The 23,241-nt window shown below is 45.2% G+C and overlaps 1 protein-coding gene across 3 annotated transcripts in view; it reads left to right on the top strand.

Annotated features, from left to right (window-relative positions):
- The first annotated feature begins 73 nt into the window (after window positions 1-73).
- ndrg3a (ndrg family member 3a) overlaps window positions 74-23,241 on the top strand; it is a 45,622-nt gene continuing 22,454 nt past the window's right edge. Inside the window, exons 1-3 of one of the 3 annotated variants that reach the window (XM_031567384.2) lie at window positions 74-298; window positions 16,317-16,382; window positions 18,597-18,629. In XM_031567384.2, the coding sequence (XP_031423244.1) occupies window positions 16,326-16,382; window positions 18,597-18,629 (90 nt within the window). In that variant the 5' untranslated portion in view covers window positions 74-298; window positions 16,317-16,325. The remainder of the gene's footprint in view (window positions 299-16,316; window positions 16,383-18,596; window positions 18,630-23,241) is intronic. The other 2 variants (XM_031567385.2, XM_042707771.1) reach the window with 2 other exon arrangements.

The following is a 23,241-nucleotide window of genomic DNA, read 5'->3' as shown; positions in this document are numbered from 1 at the left end:
CCCGATCCAAATGAATAGCCCAGTTCATGTATCATCAGATAACCTCACGAGGGCGTTCCGTCTATGGGGCGTACACATGCATTTGTGCAGCTGCTTCGCTTGTCCTCCTTGATGTCTTGGCTGCAATGTGTGGATAGTTCCGCCCAGCGAGAGTGACATCGAGAGAGAGGCGAGAGTAGCGTACAGCCGAACCGAAACGTGCAGCCGAACGGACCTCTCATCTACATTGTTTCAGTTTAAGCGACCCTGTTGGACATTTCTTTGAAGTCGGGCGGCGTTTTATAATTTGTTCGAGGCGGTAAGTAGGCTACAGCGCATCGCAATTGAGCGATGATCAATTTTTCTCTAAAATGTCAAATGCAGATGTGGATATCGCAGTGGTGAAAATAATATAGAGCTTAAGTGACATTGCCGGTATAGAAACACATTCACACGGCTTCGATCTCAATATGGGCCGATACAATTAGGTTTTTGTCAGTAATTCTTCCAATTTGGCTAGCATGTCCACAATACAATCTGGTTTACGAGAGCAGTAGCCCACATTTAGCTCAACCGCTCATGCTTTACAAGATTATTCACAGAAGTTATATAAGAAAAAAGGAGGAATCCTATATTAAATGAGTGGCTGTTGATATTGGAGCCTTCCTCGGTCTTTATTTAGGCGTCATTGGGTTACAGTACCCTTACAGTAGACCTAATTAATCCAAACTTTTGTTTTCCTGTATGAAAATTACGCTTACTAAACGCGTGTAACAGGGTTCGTATCTGTTGTAACATCTCTATAGTTCACGTTGATAATGAAACATAGGCTACTCTCTTCAGTTATTTAGCCCATGGTTAATTGTGACTATTCAACAGATATAAACGAGCTATGCCTCGTGCGCAGGGAAAGGGAGGATGGAGTACTCTGGAAAAAGGGGGAAATTGTAAGAGGAATTATTTTACCTCAGTAATTCATCACTTATTAACCTTTCCTAAATAGACGATTTTTAATCTGTTTTCAAAGCATATAATGATGCCAGGCTACTGATCAAAACGTAGGCCTAATGCTGTTACAAAACATGATTATAGTCTGCGGACATTGAAACATTTCCAGTGCAGGCTGTAGTAAACATTGTATTTCGTTGGCTGTTTGTTTGATGTGCTATTTATAACATGAGCCAAACTACAAGGAGTTGGCGAAGGCCTGCATTCTCTTGATGGAGTTGGATCAGTGGGAGTGGGAGTGGGATTACACGACTTCCGGCATCACCGACATGACATTGTCCTCGGTCACTTGTTTAGGCGAAGGTCGCCTTGGTGGAGGTCTTTCAGCACAGGCATGTGTCGGCAGGTGTGCGTGCGGAAGTCACGACGATATCTCAAATCGGCAGTGGATGGTGTTTACACAACAAATAGTGAGCCGCTGGTTCATGTTGTTTTTGGTCAACATCAGTTATTTTGCTTCCCATTCAGGGGTCCAATCAAAAAAAAGTTCCATTGTCATGCATAGTAGTGTGTTGTAGAACTATAAATACTATTAAGATTTGGCTTATTTGTTTGGTAGCACATTATTATTATGGGTTGTTGAGATACACAGCAGAGCAGAGGGAGAATGTGTTCTGAAGGTTTCATCTGTAAACCCATCTAGGGTAGACATCATAAACAAATGACGAAGGGCATCCATTGCACATGCACTGAGCTTAATTAAAGACCGTCAAAGGTATCCCACATGGGGATATAACGCACAGAGCAAGTATCCCCGCAAGACCTGTGGTGTTTGTTTACCTGTGTTCCGATGAGTCTACTGTGAATGAAGTGCCTGGTGCAGAGAATAGAGGATTACGGGTCATCACCATGACTGAGGGGATCCCAGATAACAGTCGAGTCTAAAACACATCTGCATCTTATCTGTTTTACAGTCAGCTGCTATGTTATGTATGAGCAGTTAGTAAGTTAGTCCCTCGTCTACCTAAATATACACACGCGCATATGCACGCGCATACACACACACACACACACACACACACACACACACACACACACACACACACACACACACATTAGAGACAGATTGAGAGAGATGAAAAGCAGTCCAAAATCAGGTATCACTTCAAGGCTTTGGGGTGTTGTAGTGAAGAGAGTGTCTGAGCTGATTGGCAGCTCAGCCTGCTTGAACACATGGGAGATGAGAGTTTTAATTAAGCCTTTGCTCCTCTCTCTCTCTCTCTGTCTATATGTATTCAAACACACATTTGTGTGAGGGAAGCAGTAACAGTGTCTGTGTGTGTGTGTAAGTGTGCAAACACACATTTATGTAAGAGAAGCAGTGGGTGTGTGTGTAAGTGTGCAAACACACATTTGTGTTAGGGAAGCAGTGTGTGTGTGTGTGTGTGCATCAGGCTGCTTTTGTAAGGATTGGCTGAGAGAACAATCCAGCTGATTGAGACGAGAGGAAAGAGATAACTTTAAGTTGCGTGTGTGTGTGTGCACCTGTAGTTATCTGCATGTGTCAGCATCACTGTCATCGCCATCTGAATTTCACCTTTTGTATACAGGCATGGTGGTATCCATGTCCAGATCTGCAATACTGTTTTTTAATGTGAGTAAATCACTCTGTGCTTGTGCTTTTATATCAGGACCTGTGTTTGCGCGTGTGTGTGTGTGTGTGTGTGTGTGGTGTGTGTGTGTGTGTATTAGCTGACTGTGTGAGTGAATGAGCATTGGTCTCCTTACATTTACATCTCCAGCACTCTCCAAGGCTGTCACTGAGGGCTGGGCAGCATGGAGGTTCTCTCTCCAGATCAGCCCAGGCAGGCCCGTTCTGCTAGAACCGCAGCAGCAGGTGTCCCAGCAGCGGCACAGGTGTCAGGCTTGTTGATCCGGCAGAATGGAACCGGTCCAAACCCACACTCGGTGTCCCGAGACGTCCTCCAGTGAGTGTAGGGTATTTTTTTAATAAGGGCATCGCTGCCTCTGTGTCCCCTGTCCTGTCCTGTCCTGGGCTGACTGCCGCTTCACTGAGAGAGAGGAGAGGGAGGCAATAAGAATATCATTACAACGAAGGTGGAAGGACTCGGTGTCCTCTCCCGAGCCTTTGCCACCTGGGATATGAAAGAAATGATCAATATGGCCGTTTAGTTATTGTGTTACGGTGCTCCCGTCGCACGGTTATTATTCCAGCCTCTGTGTTTTCACCGTCACCTGGAGGACAGGACTGTGCGGTGCGGTGCTGGGCAGGTATCCAGACTTATTACCCAAGACCAGGAGCCTCTTTGAAAAGATGCCCTTACCCCCCACACCTGGCACAGTCTCCGATGCAGAGTCGAGGAGCAACTGAAGAACGTGCAGAATCCTCTGCACCCACAGCCTCTCTTCGTACGGAAGATTGTTAGCAGCCCACAGAGTTGGCACTGACATCAGAGGCCCGCTCTCCGCTGCTCTGCAGAGTTGCAGTGCCAGAGAAAGTCTCGCAGCATGGAACACCCCCACTACATTTTAATTGCATCTAAGCAAATGGTGGATGGTGTCGCTCCGGCAAAGCCAGCTTTTTTCCTCCTCTTGTCTGGCTAGTGTTTCGTTAAGTGCGCTGAAATGAAGCGTGAGGGGGGAACTCGACTAGCACCAGCAGCACCAGCAGCAGCGGTGGCAGCGGTGGCAGCGGCAGCCTCTGATTCTCTGAGTGAGAGGTGCTCGTAGAGGTCAACTACGAGAGATTTTTTTTTTTCATTCTGGCTCTCTTCTTCTGTGACCTGTGTCTTCAGAGCGAATAAGCATGGCTCCCTGCTCAAGCATGGTTGGTTAAGTCTGGTTTTGCCTAGCCCCGGTTTCCTGGAACGGAGGCCACTTGGGGGCTTATTCTACCTGGAATGGAGGACATTGTGTGGTGACGTTCTAGCGTTTTCTGGAGCCTTACAAAAGAGAGGCGTGTTCTGTCCTTCCTGGTCGGAGAGGCTCCGGTCTGGCTGACATTATGAAGGCCTGCAAGAGAAAGTGAATGTGAGTTGCAGTCATTGATAAAGGTCATGCTGTTGAGGTGGATGTCAAGGTTGTGTGAATCAGCACAAACACACACAGACACACACATACGTTTACAGAGGTACACACATTCAGGCTTGAGGACACAGGCAGAAACACACACACACACACACACACACACACTTGAGGTGAGGACAGAGTGAGCATTGTGAGACTGTTGACATCATATCAGACTGTCAGTCCTCCTGTGAGATCCCCACAGTGGCAAGGCATCTCTCTTGCTCTCTCTCTCTCTCTCTCTCTCTCTCTCTCTCTCTCTCTCTCTCTCTTTCCTTCTCTCCTTGTCAGCCCCTCTGGGCATCATCACTCCTCCTCATCACCCCTGTCAAGCAGCTGGACTGAAGAAAGAGGCATCTTATTTATCCCAGAGCTTTGTTTCATCTGAAATCTGCTTGAAGCTCAGTTTTTAAAAATACCCACTGTTGTGGAAAGCATTGCTTTTACTCTTGCAGCTGAGGCTACATTGATTCCTTTCTCAGACAATATATAGATGTCAATGCTGTAAAGTGTGTCTGTCTCTGCATTTGTATATGTGTGTATATATCTGTCTTGTATTTGTGTGTGTATGTGTGTCTATCTTTCTGTGTGTGTGTATGTGTGTCTATCTTTCTGTGTGTGTGTGTGTGTGTGTGTGTGTGTGTGTGTGTGTGTGTGTGTGTGTTCATTAAACAGAAGGCCATGCTTAAACCACATAGATCATTAAGCACAAAGATAATTAACATTCAGCTCAGCTTCATCTTCAAGGCTGTACTTCCCTGCTCTAGCAACAGTCCCTTTACTCTCCAATCATACTACTTCACCAGATTAATGGCTGCCCGCTTTTCTCCCTTTAGCTGGATGTCACTCCTACCACTCTGCCTCTCCTACCCGTCACACACATCAATCCCACCAGGCTACTGCCACAATCACCTGTTTCTAAGAGTGGCTTGAAATGAATGGTCTTTAATCCACAGGCAGTAGGAAAGTGGGTTGTAAACCACTTATACCAGTTAGCAGTTAGCCTCTTGTTTCACTCAGGGTTAATACTTCAGTCAGAGACGATACTGGCTTAGCCCGCTAGCGCTAGGCTAGCTGCTGCCAGTGACCCACTCAGCCATGCGTCTTACTCTTTCCTGCTCTGGGAACTCCCAGGGGGCTGTGCCCCGAAGCATGCAGGTGCTCTATTAAAAGCACTGAAGGCTGCCTCAACATCTCACACATTTAGCCTTATTTATAGCAGCCGCGGAAAGCGCTAGTCGGCCAAGGCAAGGCATTTAGCCAAACTCGTGCCACATCTGGAGGACTGGCCATGAGATATTTCTCCTGTCCGGTTAATGGCGGTGGATTTATCGGGACTGTCTGGATGCGTGCCTCTTGCATCTTGATTTCTCCCCAGGCTCTCCAGAATAGGGTTTCTAATGAATCACAATTGTTTTATTTCTCAATTAATTGATTGAGCTGGTTTATAAATCGACTGTGCTTCCAAAAACACCCCTAGCTGCTAAATGAGAAAGGGCATCTGCCATTCCGATGAAACTAATGGATTCTTCAGAGGCTACAATGACTGAGCGCTTAGTGTCTGTAATGTGGATCCCTTGGCTGCATTAAGCATGTGTTAGCCAGAGGAGTCAAACCTCATTCATGAGTGTCTCGTGTCTGAAGTGTTGCTGAGGTATTTGTAATTCGGCCCACTGCAATCCAGCACAAACAAACCCCTCTGTTTCTCTGGATCAGGAGCGAATAGGCTTCCAAGAATCAAATCACATCTCCTCAAACATCGTCCACATGAATGAGCTCCACAACACTGGGGTCGTGGCATCACTTATACATGAACTCCTGACAACCATAGAGGAACTCGTTAGGAAGGGGCTCATCATCAGAATGGTTCTATTCTTAGGGCGAGATGTTGTGAGGAGTGGTTGGCTCCTAATCTCAGTCGGAGGTCTCATTAGTCGCTCTGGTTAGCTGAGTTCTCTGTGTGTTTTCAGCACAACAAGCATCCGGTGTGTTTGTTGGCTCCCAGGTCAATGCTGAACTCAAATTGCCAGCCAGCGATTTTCTTTTTTTGGTGGCTTTCTTCTCTGGCAAGTTTGGCGAAACACATCTGCACAAAACACACCAGCTGCACAAGTTTTAAAAACGTTATAGTGTATGTATGTAAAGATGAAGTGGACCTACAGTGTATGTTGCCTCACGGGTGCCTTCATGTAGCTGTAATCAATGTGCATTTTTCAAAATGATACAGTATATTCTGTTTGCTGTGGACATATTGTAAGTGTTGCATATTGCATTGTTATATTACAACCCTGTTCAGTGTTCAGAAATCAATAAGTATATCCACACAGCACGCCTATTAATGTGGCCTTAACACGCTGTGGAAGGCAGAGAACATTTTACGCTGAAGTGTAAAGAAACGGCATTTGATATAGTATTAAACCAAAGCATTGACTTGACAGTCAAATAAGTACATAGTAGGGCAAGAAGAGACCCATTGATTTCCGTTCCATAGTGTGTGTGTGTGTGTGTGTGTGTGTGTGTTTGGGTGTGAGAACCTGAAAGATTGAGTGTATTCACAAGGTGTGGGGAAGGGGGTGGTAACATTTTTTAAACAGACTCTGCGATGATGCCAACAAATATTAGGCCCTGAATCAATATGTTGGATGGCTTTTTTTAATCTCTAAAGGCCATTAGGCGATAAAGTGGCTCTGGAAAGAATAATGCAATCCTTTAAAAGCTCTGGGAGATGGGGAGAGAGAAGGAGAGGGGGGCGGACCGGGGACCAGGGAACACCCTCGTCCCGTCCGATCACTCCACCTGTCTCAGTGTGTGTGTGTGTGTGTGTGTGTGTGTGTGTGTGTGTGTGTATGTGTGTGTGTGTGTGTGTGTGTGTGTGTGTGTGTGTGTGTGTGTGTGTGTGTGTCCGCGTTGATTCCATTGGCTTATGACAGTATCTGTACAGTGGGTGTGTGCATGTGTGCAGTGTATGCTTTTTTTCCCCTCTCTCTCTCTCTCTCTCGCTCACACACTGTGTGTGTGTGTGTGTGTGTGTGTGTGGATGTTTGAGTTTATGTGCAATGTAGTGTAGTGTAGTGTAGTGTAGGGAACTCCCCCTTTGGCACTCACAGCGGTGCAGAGCTGCATTGTAGCAGCACAGGGCTTTACTAATGAAGTGAGCCCCAGTGTGTGAGTCACTCTTCCGCGCAACACAGGGATCCCTCCATCACGAAACAACAGAGAGAGAGAGAGAGAGAGAGAGAGAGAGAGAGAGAGAGAGAAAGAAAAAGAAAGAGATAGGTTGAGGATGCATAACGAGATGGAGAGAAAGAGGCACTGGCATGATCTCAAAATATAATGAAATGGGGGAGAGAGAAGGAGTGAGTGAGCGAGGCAAGAGACGAGAAAAACCCAGACACAAGGTCACAGGCTCCGTCTTCGGAGCAGTCGTTCCCTCTGAGGCGGTAATGGAGGGAGAACAGTGGGGATGGAGGGAGGAGTGGAGACCGAGAGGATGTAATAGCCCGCTCCTCCGCACAGGGACTTCCTGTCCGCTGGAGCTCCAGATGAATCTGGGATTGTGCCGTGGATGCCTCAGAAAAGGGAGGTCAGGGGTGCCTCGGTAACCTCAACACGACCATATGTGTAAAATAGAGAGAAAGAGAGAGAGAGGAAAAGAGGAGAGTATTGGGTAATTTGGTAGGTGTGGCTAAATATAAGGGTGGGGGTGGCAAGGTTGCGTCTGCTTTTACATTTACATTCAGTCATGTGGCAGATGCTTTGTGTGTGTTTAAGATGGAGGGGAGGCATTGACCAGTGAGAGACAGCGAGGGAGAAAAAGAGCGAGGTGGGTGTGCTTGGATGTGTTTGTGTTTTGTTACACAGTTTGTGTCTGTGAGATATGAGATAGAAAGGGAGAGACAGACGTAGATAGAAAGGGTGTATTGGTAAATTGAGGTATGGTACATTGCGTTTGATATATTTGTAAGAATTTTTGTGTGCGTATGTGTGTGTTTGTCTGTGTAAGAGCAGGGGGAGAGAGCGAGAAACATATTGTATTCACATTGCGTTCCTGTAAAGAAATCTCTCTTAACCCCGGTGTGTCTCCCTCTGACCTAGGCTTTTTTAAGGAGAGGAGGAGGGGACGGATTGTGCCACAGTATTACCACAAACATTGAATTTTGTTTTTGGTCCGCTTGGGGAAAAATGTCAAGTGAAGAGATTTTCTCCCTTAATTCCCTTACCCAACGACCGCTGGTTGGAGGCCCGCTGGTCGGACATAATCTGGAGCTGAACCTGTCACAGTCTCTTAAAACAGAATTACACCCGGGAGCAGATTAGAGGCATGGTTTCAGCATGGGGAATGGAGTGTGTGTGTGTGTGTGTGTGTGTGTGTGTGTGTGTGTGTGTGTGTGTGTGTGTGTGTGTGTGTGTGTGTGTGTGTGTAATAGAGAAGACATTTCTAGTCAGAGCTTGGCTGTTTGCCTTGATGGAGCTAACCGCTCAATCTGTCACAGCTGGGGAAATAAACGAGGCAGTGGTTTTTTAGCGTTGTTGGTAAACTTTGAGTGACATGAGCTACTTCTCATGTCTCAAAAGACCACCCACTCAAAATCCCACAGCTGCACAGGCTTTTTACTACAGTGGTTCATGCGATTGAAAAGTGTCAGAAACTCAGGTGAAATGAACACACCCTCATACACATATGCACACACACACACACACACACACACACACACACACACACACACACCAGATGTCACGTTACCACTACAAACAATCAAGAGATAGACATTCTGTCAAGGGAGGCTCAACACTGTCTGCAAAAGCCTCACGTCGATCAGGACCACTGCTCACTGCTCGAGTGGGTGGCATTAGGTTGCATTAGCGTGCTGAAGGCCTGGACCTTGAGAATTCTAATACATTTCAAGGTTAATTTAATCTTCTGCGTGACGACGTTGCCACCTCATCGTTTGTGAAGGTTTAATGATTGTGGAAAATAAATAATAAGCAGGCAGCGTGGGGCAGCGTGGGGCATTCAGGCGGCTCGGATGTTTTCCTCTGTGATCCGGAGGATGACACAGGCAGCCGGATGCTTTACTGGCGCTGACAACCCTGTAGCTCCTCTTTTCTCAGCTCTGTGTAGGTGGCAGAGCTGGCAGAAGTTCACTCCTGAGCGCCCCCCCCCCCCCCCCCCCCCCTTTTTTTTTATGCGTTCCTTCATGCTCCACTGCTAAAAAAAAATAAAAAACACTTTTCCAGTGTCAGTAATTGGAGAATGTCATTAAAGTAATTTGTGTTAAGTGAAAAAGACAGCACTGAGGCACAATTCTTGTGTGTGTGTGTCTGTGTCTCTGTGTGTGTGTCTCTGTGTGTGTGTCTCTGTGTGTGTGTGTGTGTGTCTCTGTGTGTGTGTGTGTCTGTGTGTGTGTGTGTGTGTGTGTGTGTGTGTGTGTGTGTGTGTGTGTGTGTGTGTGTGTGTCTGAGTTTTTGTGCATGTCTGTGTTTACCTGTTTGTGTTAAAGCAAGTCTGTTAAGACATTTTGCATTGGTGTATTTCAGTGTGTTTGCCTACCGATGTGTATGATATTCATGATAAGACTCTTTGATCTCCTTCAGCTGCCTGTCAACCTACATGCAGAAAACAGAGAGAATTCTGGGAAGTGTGTGCATCCATCTTTCGCCTCAGCGTGTGATTTCTCTGACGGCAATCTTTGATCCAGTGCAGCGTTGACACTTGAGCTCAACAGCCAATCAAATTACACTCCTCCCCTCCGTGCTCCTGAAGCACGTGTGTTGATTGGCTGGGATTGCTTATGGCTTAGTCCGAGCCACTACGTTTGTTTCCCATTTGCAGAGCCTAGGACTGTGTACAAACACAGGAGCTTTTTTGACTTCTAACTCTGAACAGACAGCTGGAGGACCGTGAGGAGCGATTCATTGAAATTGAGAAAAAGTGTATTTGATCACAATCACGGACTGTACCTTTAACAAGGCTTCATTTCACTTCCAATGCCAGAGGATAATGAAGTGATTCTCATTTTCTATTTAGAATGCATAAAATGGATGGTAATGAGGCTGTCAGTTTCTGATCTATGGCAGGGCTTTTCAGTCCTCTTCCTGGACCCCCCCCCCCAGTCACTGCATGCTTCCTATAGTTCCCTGCTCTGCATACCTGACTGAGCTGATCAGTGGCACTTCATTAGCTGAATACACCTGATTTAACAAATCCAAAGCCATTGGAATGACACTAATTCCAATCAGGTATGCTTGGAGATTTTCCACGGAGGGGTCCCTAGTGGAAGGATTGAGAACCTCTACTCTTAAATGATAGGAATGATGTGGGAGTTGTCTCTTGTCACTTCTGTCTTTAAGACAAAGCTTTTACTGACTCAGGGTCAGCTATGAGTGCTCATAAGCAGTTTGAGGCATTTGGTTGGGGGCTTCCTGGGGTCAGTGTTGGGGCCCGTGGCCTGTGAAGAGACCGGTTTATCGGCGTCCCCCGCCCCACCCCACCACCATTTGGCGATGGAGATGGATGGACAGGGTGCTGGAGAGGGGGAGGGGTGCCAGCGAGGCACAATCCCCCCCATCCATCATGTGGCAGCGTTCGCTGACATGGCAGGTAGCAAGACTCGCGTTTGTTGCATGTATCTGTGTGTGTAAGTGATTCAGTGTGTGTGTGAGTGTGTGTGTGTGTTTGTGTGTGTGTGTGAGAGAGAGAGAGAGAGAGAGTATTGTCGTGTCTACAGCAGACAGATGAGACTAACCTTTGCCTGACGCGTGAAGGCCAGTCAGTGTTTTTCAGCAGCTAAACTGAACCAGTGATCATACAATGCTGTGTAGTGCTCAGACAAATAGAATCAGAACCAGCACACATCAGTGTCTCTCAGACCTCCTCAGATCAGAACCACAAGGCCTACTGCGCACTGTAAAACAACCTCAGTTTATGGGCCAGCACACCTTACTATGAAATAATCTCAGATCACAGACAGCAAAAACTGACCCATTTAGTAAAGTAAGAACCGCTTACTGCTGTAGATCTTGAGAACCCTGTTAATCAGTGTCATCCCACCTTACAGAAACATTCTCCGTTTCCTTTTGGATCCTCTATGCGTTCTTACAAATGTTCTCATTTCCAAAAGATCAAGATCTGATCACTGTTGAAGAGCACAGCCACATCTCTGATTAGAGGAAGCACAAGTCATGCCAGCACACAGCAGAGATTTTCTCCCAGTTGTCTGGAGTTTCTATGCTCGACTTTGTAAACAGCAGCAACAGCTAAACATCCAGTTTGGGGTTTTTAGTGTAATCAGTTTAGGTGAGTCATGCTAGGCCCGCCACAGATCTGCACATGCTGTCCTTTAAAGTACAGGACACCTGCTGTCACATCATCATCTCTCTCTCTTTCTCTCTCTCTCACTCTATCCTCTCGCTCTCTTTCTCTCTTTCCTCTCTGTTTGCCTTTCTCTATCACCTCTCTTTTTTTCATTTCCCATCTATTCATCCTATTCTCTTCTTTATCTCCCTATCTCTCCTGTCATCCTATCTCACCATTTCCTCCCTCTCTGTCTCTCTCCCTTTTCCCTCTCTGCACCCTTATCTCTCTGTGAAGTGGATATCTCGTTGTGTGAAAGTGGCAGTGAAATTGCAGAGAAAATGACTGTGTGTGCGCTCTGCTGTCTTATCCCCCCCCCCCCCCCCCCCCCCCCCCCCCCCCCCACACACACACACACCCTTCCACAGGTAATTCTCCTTTATGACCTCTGCCAACTTAATAACAAACTCATTTATTGCCGTGGGATAAACATTTGCAAAAGAGGTAATCATGACTGAGGAAAACGACCCTAAAGGAGACTCTCTTTCTCCTGCCTGTTTCTGTGTTGGAATTATTCATGTCTGCTGGGACCTGGAGCTCCAGCTAGATAGCAGGCTTTGAAAGGACCGGGGGAGAGAAGCTGAGCTCTATGGGTCTCTAAGCCTGTGTGATCTACTGTCTATGTTCACTAATGCCACAAGCCTGCCGTGCTTGTGTCTCTCGTACATGGGTTTGTCCTCTGGGGCTCCTTGCCCAAAAATAAACAATTGCCTCTCTTTGTCTCCATGGCAACGGTGGAACATAACGTGGCATGCAAGGAATGGACACAGTGGGGGGGATGTTGGTAGTGCGCTCACGAGACAGTGGATGGTCTGTTTTCACGAGAGGGGGAGAGCTGTTTGTGTGTGGTGGAATGAGTGGGTGTTGGTTGGTCCATTCAGGGAATCAATCCAAATCCTGCGGACAGAATTGCGTCCTTGAGTGGCTTTTGTCCAGAGAGCGAGCAGGAAAGGAATTCCGAAGAATTTCCCTTGTCCTCTTAATTAGGAAATCAATAGCATTTGGATGGCAAATTGATGGATTGAATTCCTGTTTCCAAGTCTAGAAACCCCGGAGAAAATTGGGCATCTGGGATGTAAAGCTGCCATCTCAGTCAAACAGTCAGTCTGTCAGTCTGGCGAGGCTAGGCTGGGGCCTTGCGAATAGGGGCCATGATTACAGTTAGCCTTTGCCCTTGCCCTAGTTTCTGTGTCAGCCCTTGGAAGCGTTGGATTGAACCAGGCGCTGGAGTAAATCTTTTGAAGCATGTTAATTATTTGTTTTTTCTTCTCGCCTTGTCTAAATATTATTTAGCGCCTTTGAGCCGGCTTTGCTACCGGGATTGCTGGGCAGATTTTCACCGTGCTAATCTCTTCCGATGCGTGATATGTACAAGCAGTTTCCTTCGGACTCTTTGGGTTCCTTTTATGTAATTGAATAGGCCAGCATTAGTGCCACTACCTTCTTGCTGAATGGAATTCCAGGCTGCTTGCCATTTAACCCACTGAATGATCATGCCCCAGTGTGACCTTGAGAGCAGAAGGACCATTGAAGGTGTATTTTCCTCCTTGTGGTGCTGGAATGGTTATTACAGTTATCTACTTTATAGATGTAGTTATATCATTTTAAGTAAGACTGTACTTCTGATTCTGTCAAAGCCATGGAGAGATGGGGGTTTAGTACACCTGATTTGACCAACCTCCTTTCAGGTAAACTGCTTATGGGAGGGCTCCACCACCACAGACCTTAGTGTTTTCCAACAATAAGCATGTCTAAACGTCACTCTTACTACTGTGTCATGAATACATGAAGCATTTTCAGCAGTATCATAGTACATTGCTTTGCTGCATAGTATAAAACACACAGTAATATTAGTAACACAGAACATTTATAGTTTTCGTTATGGGCTTAAAACTGACTTTAGAAATAGGCCATTCAAGTTGTGATTGATTGCGGCGAGGAGTGGTGGAGTTCAGATTAAGACTCAGGGCTTACAATGCCCCCGGCTACAACCTGGTTATAGTGGGAAAGCTTGGATCTCATGAAAGTCACAAGAAACCTTTGATGGATGTGTGACTTTAGTCCATTTTACTTGACCTGTGCAGGTTGCCACAGGCTCTGTGGGTGGCAGTGATCTATAATTACACATGAGTGCTCTTGAGACTTAACTCATAAATGTTCACATCACGTCGCGTCTGCCATCCAGTCACGACCCTGGACGCCTTATATTGGACCCAATCTTATGGAGACATTGATATATGACCCCTGCAGTGCCTAAACAAAAAAACACTCTTGAGATAACCAAAACCAGGAGGCTTCCACCAGTTCCTAGGGTAGAGTGCATTAACATGAAGATAGAGATGTGACCAATCCTTAACATCCCACTTGCACAAAAATTCTCATTTTATTGTACAAACCGTGTGTGTGTGTGTGTGTGTGTGTGTGTGTGTGTGTTAGTGTGTGTGTGTGAGTGTGTGTGTGTGTGTGTTTTGCCCTTGAGCAGACATTGAGGCTGCAGCCAGTAGAGGCATTGGTCCCTCTTTTGATGTGTGTGTGTGTGTGTGTGTGTGTGTGTGTGTGTGTGTGTGTACATGTGTGTGTGTGTGTGTCTGTGTGTGTGTGTTTTTGTGTGTACGTGTGTGTGCTCAATCTTTCTGAACAAATTTACGGCCAGATCTCCTGAGGGAAATGGCCTGGGCGTCCCCCTGCCTGCCCTCCTCTCCTCTCCCCTGTGGGACCCCTCTCTGGAGGTTAGGAGGGTTGAGTCCACGTCCATGAAGAATGAGACATGTATCAGCTCCAGTTGCAGCCCAGAGCATCCCAGAGCGCACTGCTGCTGTGAAAAAAACAGACACGTAAATCATTGTTGTTACATCACAGTTATGATGTCTGAGGGCTTATGCAAAATTGTTGACGTGTAGGACTGTGTGATCAGTGTAAAAGTGCACTTTAATAATTTACTGCAGATGCAGAAAAAAAAGTTGTTTCCATATCAACGTTCGCCAGGATATGTATTCGTATGTGGACTGTTTTTTCCAAGCAGGTGTAATGGAACAGGAAAAACTAGACTCGTTCTGCCTTGAGATTGCTGTTCTGGACAGAGGAGTGGAAATTAATGTTTCGTTTTATTACTTCTCCCAGAAACATTTGACAAATGATTTGAGGCTGATTTGGCAATTCCATCCCTATGGCAACGCGTGTTATGAAAGTGGCCTGTAGCCTCTGATGTCAGTCCTGAAATGTTTCTGAAAAATTGAACACAGTGGTTGTGTTGGTTGTAAAGGTCTCAGTGCGTGGCACTGTAGCAAGCGTATGTGACTGTGATGTAGTGTAAAGGAATTATTTATTTATGGGAGATGTAGTTCCATGGCACGGTACTGTTTTTCTTTGTTTTTTATTCAACCTTTATTGAATTCTCTGGAATCTTCAATGACGCAGAGATTACAAATACAAATAAAACGTAATAAATAACAAAGAGAATATAGTTAACATGGTAAACACACTAAAACAATAAAAAAACTCAGAAGAAAGAACTCAGACTGGACATTTCCCAACAACACACACTGAAGCCTCTCAGACAGATGGTTTAGTAAACAATCAGTCACCAATCACCAAACCAAGATTGTGTGCTCTTTGTAAGAGCAAAGGATGATCAACTGTGTCAAATGCTTGACAAATTCACAAAAAAGGGCTCATGGTGATTCTGGAGGCCGTTGACTAGTAAACTGAGCAACATAGTTCGTGTTGCACACACACTCATCATCAATACGAAGGGCCCCTTTGTATTCTCTTTCAAATAAATGCCCAGCTTCAGCTAAGTGTTTATTAAAAGCAATGCTTACCTCATTCTGTTCAGAAATCAAGCAGTCACCATTATTGACATTTGTAGGTGAGGAATTAGTGGTTTTGTTCTTATTTGAGTCTACTGCTTTCCAAAATGTTGCAGGGTTTGATGGGCTAGTGACCAGGAGATGTTTCTTTCCTTAAGTAAAGCTGATCATTCGGATGAAAACCGATCTTTTTATTTCTAAGCTTTTTCGACGGGGCTATGTTTGTCAGTGACTGAAAAAAAGGGTTTTTCTGAAACAGTCCGGTGCAATTTCAGCATCTGGGATTTCAGAAGGGTTTTCTCTTTGTAACTGTGTAAGATTTGTCTTCATTATATCTGTTTTTTCTTATACATGCAATAGGGCAATGATCACTAATTCCTAGCTCAATGACACCACATGCAATCATTTTGTCAACCCAATCAAAGATGAGATCAGTAAGCGTAGACTTTGAGCACTAGGCCATATTTGAAAGATTGTTCTGATATCAAACGGCAGTAATTGAGACCATCACTAACCTCCCTGAATCCTCCCCACAACAATCAACGCTGCATCGGAACACAACAGAAAGTAACTCCGCTACAGCATCACTGGAACCTAAATCAGCAAATGAGGGTCTATACATTCTACCACTATTGCTGCGTTAGGCCGCAAATGAACCTTCAGTGCAAGACATTTGAAACATCTTGGTGTAGTGACAGCATTTAAAATTGTTACAGAACAAAAAACAGATTTGACATAATTACCTCCCTCCTCATCTCCCAACTCCACTCTATGCACGCTGTAGTCCTTTAGGGCTACGTCCAGGTCATTGGCACTTTTTGAACTCAGGATTGCAGTCTGTAGAACAGTCGAGTCCGTAAAACTAATACTTTTACGTGATCTAATTTCCAAAGTAAGCTTCTAATGTTTAAGTGTATTATCCCAAGTCCGTTTCTCTTCTTAAAGGTATGTGCGTTTTAAAAAAGGGGGTTTGGACGGGGATCAGAAGTAGTGATGGAAGACTGAAGGGGGTTCGTAATTAAATTAGAGGCTGATAACAGAGCATACATTGCAAATGTTGCTGATACTGGATGCTATAGTATAGCATGAATGAATCTGTAATGACTCTCTCTCTCTCTTTCTTTCTTTTCCTCTATCAGAGCAGAGAGATGGATGAGCTACAGGATGTCCAGTTGACTGAGATCAAGCCCCTGCTGACCAACAAGGTAAAAACTCATACAGGGGCGCACATAGACACACACACACACACACACACACACACACACACACACGCACACATACACACACTAACATTGAGTATACATAGACAGATAGACAGAGACAGGGCAGCATACACGTGTACACACTGATATTTCAATGCAATAAACATAAACGTTCATGCATGAACGTGCTCACACACACACTCTGTCACAAGCGTGCTTTCAGCCTCATGAGCAGTAGCAGTTTCACGCAACTCCTCTATTTCTCTTCTTCGACTGATGTGAAAATATGAGAGACACAGCCGCTGCAGCGGTGTTACATAACTTCACTGTGCATACATCTGCTCACATAGCTTCTTACACGAGTCCACAACTTTGTTCCATTTTTTAGCAGGCACACACTAACTTACACACTCACTCACTCACTCACTCACTCACCCATACTCACACACACTCTCTCTTTCTGTCTGTCTCTGTCTCTCTCTCTCAAACACACACACACACACACACACACATACACAAACACACACAGACACACACACACACATAGAGTTGCTGAACCACACATATACTCACATCTACACTCTGTTATTGATGGTACAGGTCATCACTCCATCAGCACTCAGTTCATCAAACTGAATAATTCATGTGTAGGTTACTGTAGCCAGAGAGAGAGAGAGAGAGAGAGAGAGAGAGAGAAAGAGAAAGGTGGAAGGGAAAATAGAATATGGAATGTTTAAAAAGGGGGAGATCTAAAATGCAAGGACACTATCATATAAACCTAGATAACCGAGGGAGAGTAGTAGCAGAGTTGAGGATTCAAAGATGGGGGGGGGGGGGGGGCGGGGTATGATAAGGAAGAAGGGAGCAATAGGAAGAGGCTAAGATCAAAGACACCTCAGAGTTCGTTCTCTCGTCTGGAAAGGGCACAGAATATACTGCAGCTCATCCCTCTCTCTCACACACACACACACACACACACAAATATCACAACAGCCTCAGGCAGACAGATTTGAGATCTGCTCCTGCTGCAGTAGTGCGTTCCTTCAGCAGCACTGTTGAAACTGAGGCAGGTCTTTTCATCGCTGGCGTCAGGATTAGGTCAAATTAGGAGTGCTGCTGTGACATCCGGTAGCATCAAACGTGTTGTATCCTGGTTGCATCATGTCATGTCAGCATGTTGTGTCTAGTGTCAGTTCACACCTGTATCCCCAGAGGTCATTTGGTTATGGTTGGTTCAGCATAGTCAGGTCATATTTCGCGAATGTCAGCATTTATCATATTTTTTCCTTCATTATCTAGCCTGACGTTGTCATACTCATAATTCTAGTCAGAATATGAGTCTGATACTTTTATTTATACAATTCTTACTAATTATGGGGCGTGTTTCAACCAAACCAGGAAAAAAAATGCGTCTTCGCTCAATTGGATATACATACAACCAATCAGAGCAACGTAGTATGACCATACCGTAGACCTTTGAAATTGTGACATTTTATTAAAATGTTCCTGTTGCTCAACTGGGAGAGAAGGTCATGTTTCCACTGCTCAGGAAGCACACATGCTGACCAGAGTGTGCCGGGTAAATGATTGACAGTAGATGTTATTGAGTAATCAGGTATAACCGCTGGCAGCTTGAGTCGTGGGAGTGTGAGAGAGGGTGTGCCATGGTGAGTGTGTTTGACGTTGAGGAGGCCCAGGTTGATGCACGGGAAATGCTGAGAGGGCAATCCCTCAGCCAGGTAGGCCCTGAGAGAGAGAGAGAGAGAGAGAGAGAGAGAAAGCGACAGAAAGAGAGAGAGAGAGAGAGAGAGGGGGACAGGGAGCTGATCCAAGGTAGGGAGGCGCACTCTCTGACCTCTCACTCCACCTAGTGGCCCCACCGTTAAGAACAGCTCGTACAGAGAGAGAGAGATAGTGTGTGATTAAGAGGGACAGAGAAAAAGAATGAGAGCGAGACGGATAGATATATATTGCTCACAGCCTCAAGGGTTTATATAGGGATGGGAAAAGGACATGGAGCAGAAATTAAAGCATTGTGTGTTTTCAAGAGCTTAAGTAGTTCACTTAGCAATTGCTAGATGTGACCACCATGGTCATTTACTCCAGAACGTTCACCTGTACACACAGTTATGGACGATACTGGTAGAGTCATGACACGGAGAGAGTTCTGAGGATGTATTTATTGATTTCCTGTTGCTTTTCTTCTTGCTTTCGCAGAATGCTCGTAACTTCCAGGACTTTGATTGCCAGGTGAGTAGTTGGTTTTCGTCTTGTTTACTGCTCTTGAGGTGATGTTTGCCGTCCACATTATACTATCTGCCTTTGACACAGATACAAACACATGCAAACACAAAGACACACACATTCACACACACACACACACACACACAAACGTGCACATACGCACGCACGCACGCGCACACACACACACACACACACACACACACACACACTAAAAACATGGCTGTAATTGTGAGGCCTGTTTTCTCAGCTGGGACCCCATTTTTCAGCACAACAGCTCTGGCCTTGCATGCTCGGGTGAATTGTTCCCAAGCTTTAGGTACTCAAAGTCCACAGAGTCCACGGGCGGGATTGTACCAGGGATCAATTTAGTTTCAATCCATGCCCCCAAAAAAAGTTAATTAAATAAATGACATCATGAAATGAAATAATTTAATACACCAAAATGTATTGCGTAATGAGTATTGCGGTGACCTGGATGGTAATTCTTATGACTTTGTGAGTGCAGTGACGTCAGTGAGCCGCCTGGTCTGTGGTTCTGCTGAGAACTGCAGGCCTGCTCTCTCTCTCTCTCTCTCTCTCTCTCTCTCTCTCCCTCTCTCCCTCTCTCTCTCTCTCCCTCCCTCTCTCTCTCCCTCCCTCTCTCTCCCTTTCTCTCTCTCTCTCTCTCTCTCTCACCTGATCGCCATGTTCAGCAAACATGAGGCATTTTATCCTTCCGCTGTCATTGTGGGTTACAATGGAATATTAGAGTTGCCGTGTAATGAGGCTCCCCCTCCAGGGGTTGGCCGGTTTTCACCACCTGCACCAGGCTGGTTTTGTATGGAGTGTCTGTGGTGAAGAGATGTCTGTGGTGAAGAGGTGCCTGTTGTGAAGAGATAAAGTGCAGATTGTGTCTGATCTCGGTGCTGAGGCTGAAGGTGGAAAAGCTAGACAGGAACCTTTGTTTGGGTCTCAGCAGGCTTCTTTGTTTGTGTTGTTTTCACTATTTTATGTAAAGGATATTTACATAGTTAGACCAATCTCTGGCATGTCTGGCTCTGATTGGTTAATTAAGGCATTCAATACACTGCCTAACTATATATATACAGTGCCTTGCATACTAAGTATTCACCCCATTGGATGTTTTACCCTTTTATTGCTTTTATAAATCAATCATGGTCAATATAAGTTGGCTTTTTTGACCAAAAAATTACATAAAAGCCCTTTCATGTCAAAGTGAAAACGGATTTCTACAAAGATTTACTTATGCAAGGCACTGTAACTAAACCTTTGGTTTCACTGTGGTACCTATGTACAGTAACATATGACGTAAAGGGGTATAATCAGGTGGGATTAGTCTGTGTTATATAAATAATGTATTCATCAAAATGAACACGTTATTTTGACGAGCCTAAAAAAAAGATTGGCTCCATGTGAAAGCGAGGTCTTGATTTGACATTTCCACTGAGGTCCAGTTAATGAGAGGTACGACATGGTTCTGGCAGGTTTTCCATCATCCCCATATTCTGAAGTTGATGATATGTTGATAGACACCTGATAGCAGATGGACAGCCGTCTTATCAGGTCATTTCCAGATTTGTCTTTCAGGGACACTAGCAGACACAGGATGATGAGGACTTTATTCTTGTCTGAGTTGTTTGTTTGAATGACACCTGATGGGATATAATATATCCCATCACACCCCTTACTGACTCAGGGCTCAGGTCCTGGACCTCTCCGCTTCATATCTTTAAGGACTTAACGGCTCCCCTGACACACTGATAAGGAAGTTGGTCGTCCTCTTTTTTGGCCGAGAACCAAAGTGATGCCAGTCGTCTGCTGCTTGACTCTTTTAGTCGTTAATGGACAAATGCACAAATATCAAAGATGGCGACAAGCCCCACTAATGCAAACTCACGAGAACAGTGTGTTAGCATGGTTTAGACTGAATGCTACCACTGAGATTTGAACTGTTTTGACTTATGCTCAAATATCAAGTCAGCATCAGGCCCCCCTCCCTTTAATCAAATATTGAAAGAGGAAAGGTGATGCATGGCCATGATAGTGCATGAGGTAATGTCAGAATTAATTATTTGACTGAAATGGTTTGAACAGCAGAGGGTGTAGAGCCAGTTTGAAGATGTGTGTGCTGTGTATGTATGTGTGTGTGTGTGTGTGTGTGTGTGTGTGTGTGTGTGTGTGTGTGTGTGTGTGTGTGTGTGTGTGTGTGTGTGTGTGTGTGTGTGTGTGGCATGTTTTTCAGTGAGTGTACTGAGTGGTGGAGCCCACTAGAAGCTTCTGAGTGCGTATGTAAATGGAGTCAGGGGTTGTCACGCTTGCACCCACGTCACTGCAGCTGCTAAAAATAGCTCCTGCAGGTACTGGGGTGGGGTGAGTGCTGCCGTGCAGCTGCATGCATGTGTGTGTTTGTGTATGATGTCGTGTAGTATACTGTATATGTAATCTTACATACATATACATACACACACATATATATATATATATATATATATATATGTATGTGTGTATATGTAAAATAATAATATGTAAAATAAAATTGCTTATGTGGGTTCAAGTGGGTGCTGTGGGAGTGCTGTGTGTATTTATTTATTTATTTATGTATGTATGTATGTATGTGTGTGTGTGTGTATTTATTTATGTATGTGTATGTGTGTGTGTGTGGCCCAGCTCCCACTCACAGACACAAAGAGAGCTCCCAGGGGAGTGCTGTGACGTAAGCTTACCACACCCTCTCTGCATGATGTGCACATAGGCACACACACACACTCCCTCTCTCCTTCTTTGTGTCTCTCTCTCTCTCTCTCTCTCTCTCTCTCTCTCTCTCTTTCTCTCTCTCACACATACACACACTCCCTCTCTCCTTCTTTGTGTGTGTCTGTCTCTCTCTCCCTCTCTCTATCTCTCTCACAACACACACACACACACACACACACACACGGATAGATGGTGGGTTTGCGGGAAGAAGCCACACCCTGCCTTCCTAGTAGTGGGATTGTCTGCGGCAGAGCTGCAGCAGCGAGGCGATGCACTGCTGCTGTGAGTGTGGCTTTGAGTCAGCAGGAGGTCTGTGACGGCACCACCACTTCCCGAGGAGGTGTGGGTGTGGGTGTGGCATTGCCCTAGCGTAATGGTGGTGCCGGTGTTTGTGTCTCATGTGTGCTCGTAGCTGTCCCATCTCATCATCACAGCTCAATTCAACCCACCCCTGCCCTTTGATATGGTCCTATTTTTTTTTTTTTTGCAATGCACTGATGTTTGTGAAATATAAGTAATGAAAGTGAAAAATGTAATGCAGGATAGTGTGTATGTGCATGTGTGTGTGTGTGTATGTGCATGTGTGTATGTGTGTGCGAGCATGGAGGTGGGAGAGTGTGTAATGTGCAACGTGCGTAAGTGTCAGCAATCTGCCTGTGGAACTGAATTTATCCTGCCAATTGGATGTGGTCATTTTCTGTCTTCTCAGTGTTTGACTGACACATGTGCTCACGGTGATGCACTAAAACACACACACACTGCCCTCATATATCCTGTTAGACATTCCAAGGACACAGAGGTTGAGTGCAGTGATGCAGTGCTCAAGATCAAAGCAAGGTCATCAGATATATCCACGATAAAAAGCAGCTTTTCATATTTTCCTTTGTGTAAATACCAGCTCATCTTTCTGTTGTTGAACCCAGGCCAGGCCATTGTGAAATACAAGTCACTGACCTGTATTCTCAGAGATGCTACAAATGCAGTAACTAGTGATTGCAGTCACTTGGTTTTCAAAGGGTTAAATTGAGGAGCCAGAGCCGTGCTTCGAGGAAGAATGCAAGTCATGGCGAACCTCACGCACCCCCGATGCAGTTTCACGCCTACAACCAACAGAGGGCGCTCTAAGCTCGGAGAAAAGGGATATTTTTACAGGAAGGTTTGTTGGAATCGAAAGAGACAGCATAGTGAATGAAAAGTTCCTGTGCACTAATCTATCTTAGTGTTTGAGATCAGTTGTACAGCTGATTCAGAATTTTAGTTACGACCAGGTATTTAACGAAAGGTTTTCTTTAGGGTATTGCTTTGAAGTAAAGCAGATTAGCTCTGGCTTGCTACCACCTCCTCCTGTCCTTAATATTGATCCCATACGAGTTTTAATCTGCAGTTGTTCTATGACATTATGAGTTTTACAGGATCTGAAGTGTAAAAGAGCTTACAGTGGGCCATGCACAGTGTCAAACACTCGTGTTTGACTAAGGACACTGAGCTTAAAGGACACAGACATGAGAAATCATCACACTACTGCTGCCATCAGCACCAACACACACACACACTCTACGCATACTAATCACCGTCCTGCACTCACCCGACACTCAAGCAAAGAGTCTGAAAGCTGCCACATTGCATCACAATGACTCTCTGTCTAATGCTGAGTGAGGATGTCTGGGTTGATTGGCACTGTTCTCAGTTCAGTGCAGTTATAGTTGTCTGGCAGTCTTTACTGAGGAAAAATAGTCACGGAGAAGTTTCAGTGCAGAAAGAACAATATACAGTGATTTTCATTACCACTACATTGTTTCAAAATAGAGGTGTCATATAGATCACCTTGTGCTCAATAATGGCATCTTCAGTATCGACAGATTGT

Source organism: Clupea harengus, chromosome 5, assembly GCF_900700415.2.
Source record: "Clupea harengus chromosome 5, Ch_v2.0.2, whole genome shotgun sequence".
Taxonomy (NCBI): Eukaryota; Metazoa; Chordata; class Actinopteri; order Clupeiformes; family Clupeidae; genus Clupea; species Clupea harengus.
The sequence above is the reverse complement of the archived record's forward strand: the minus strand, read 5'-3'. Positions and strand labels throughout refer to the sequence as shown.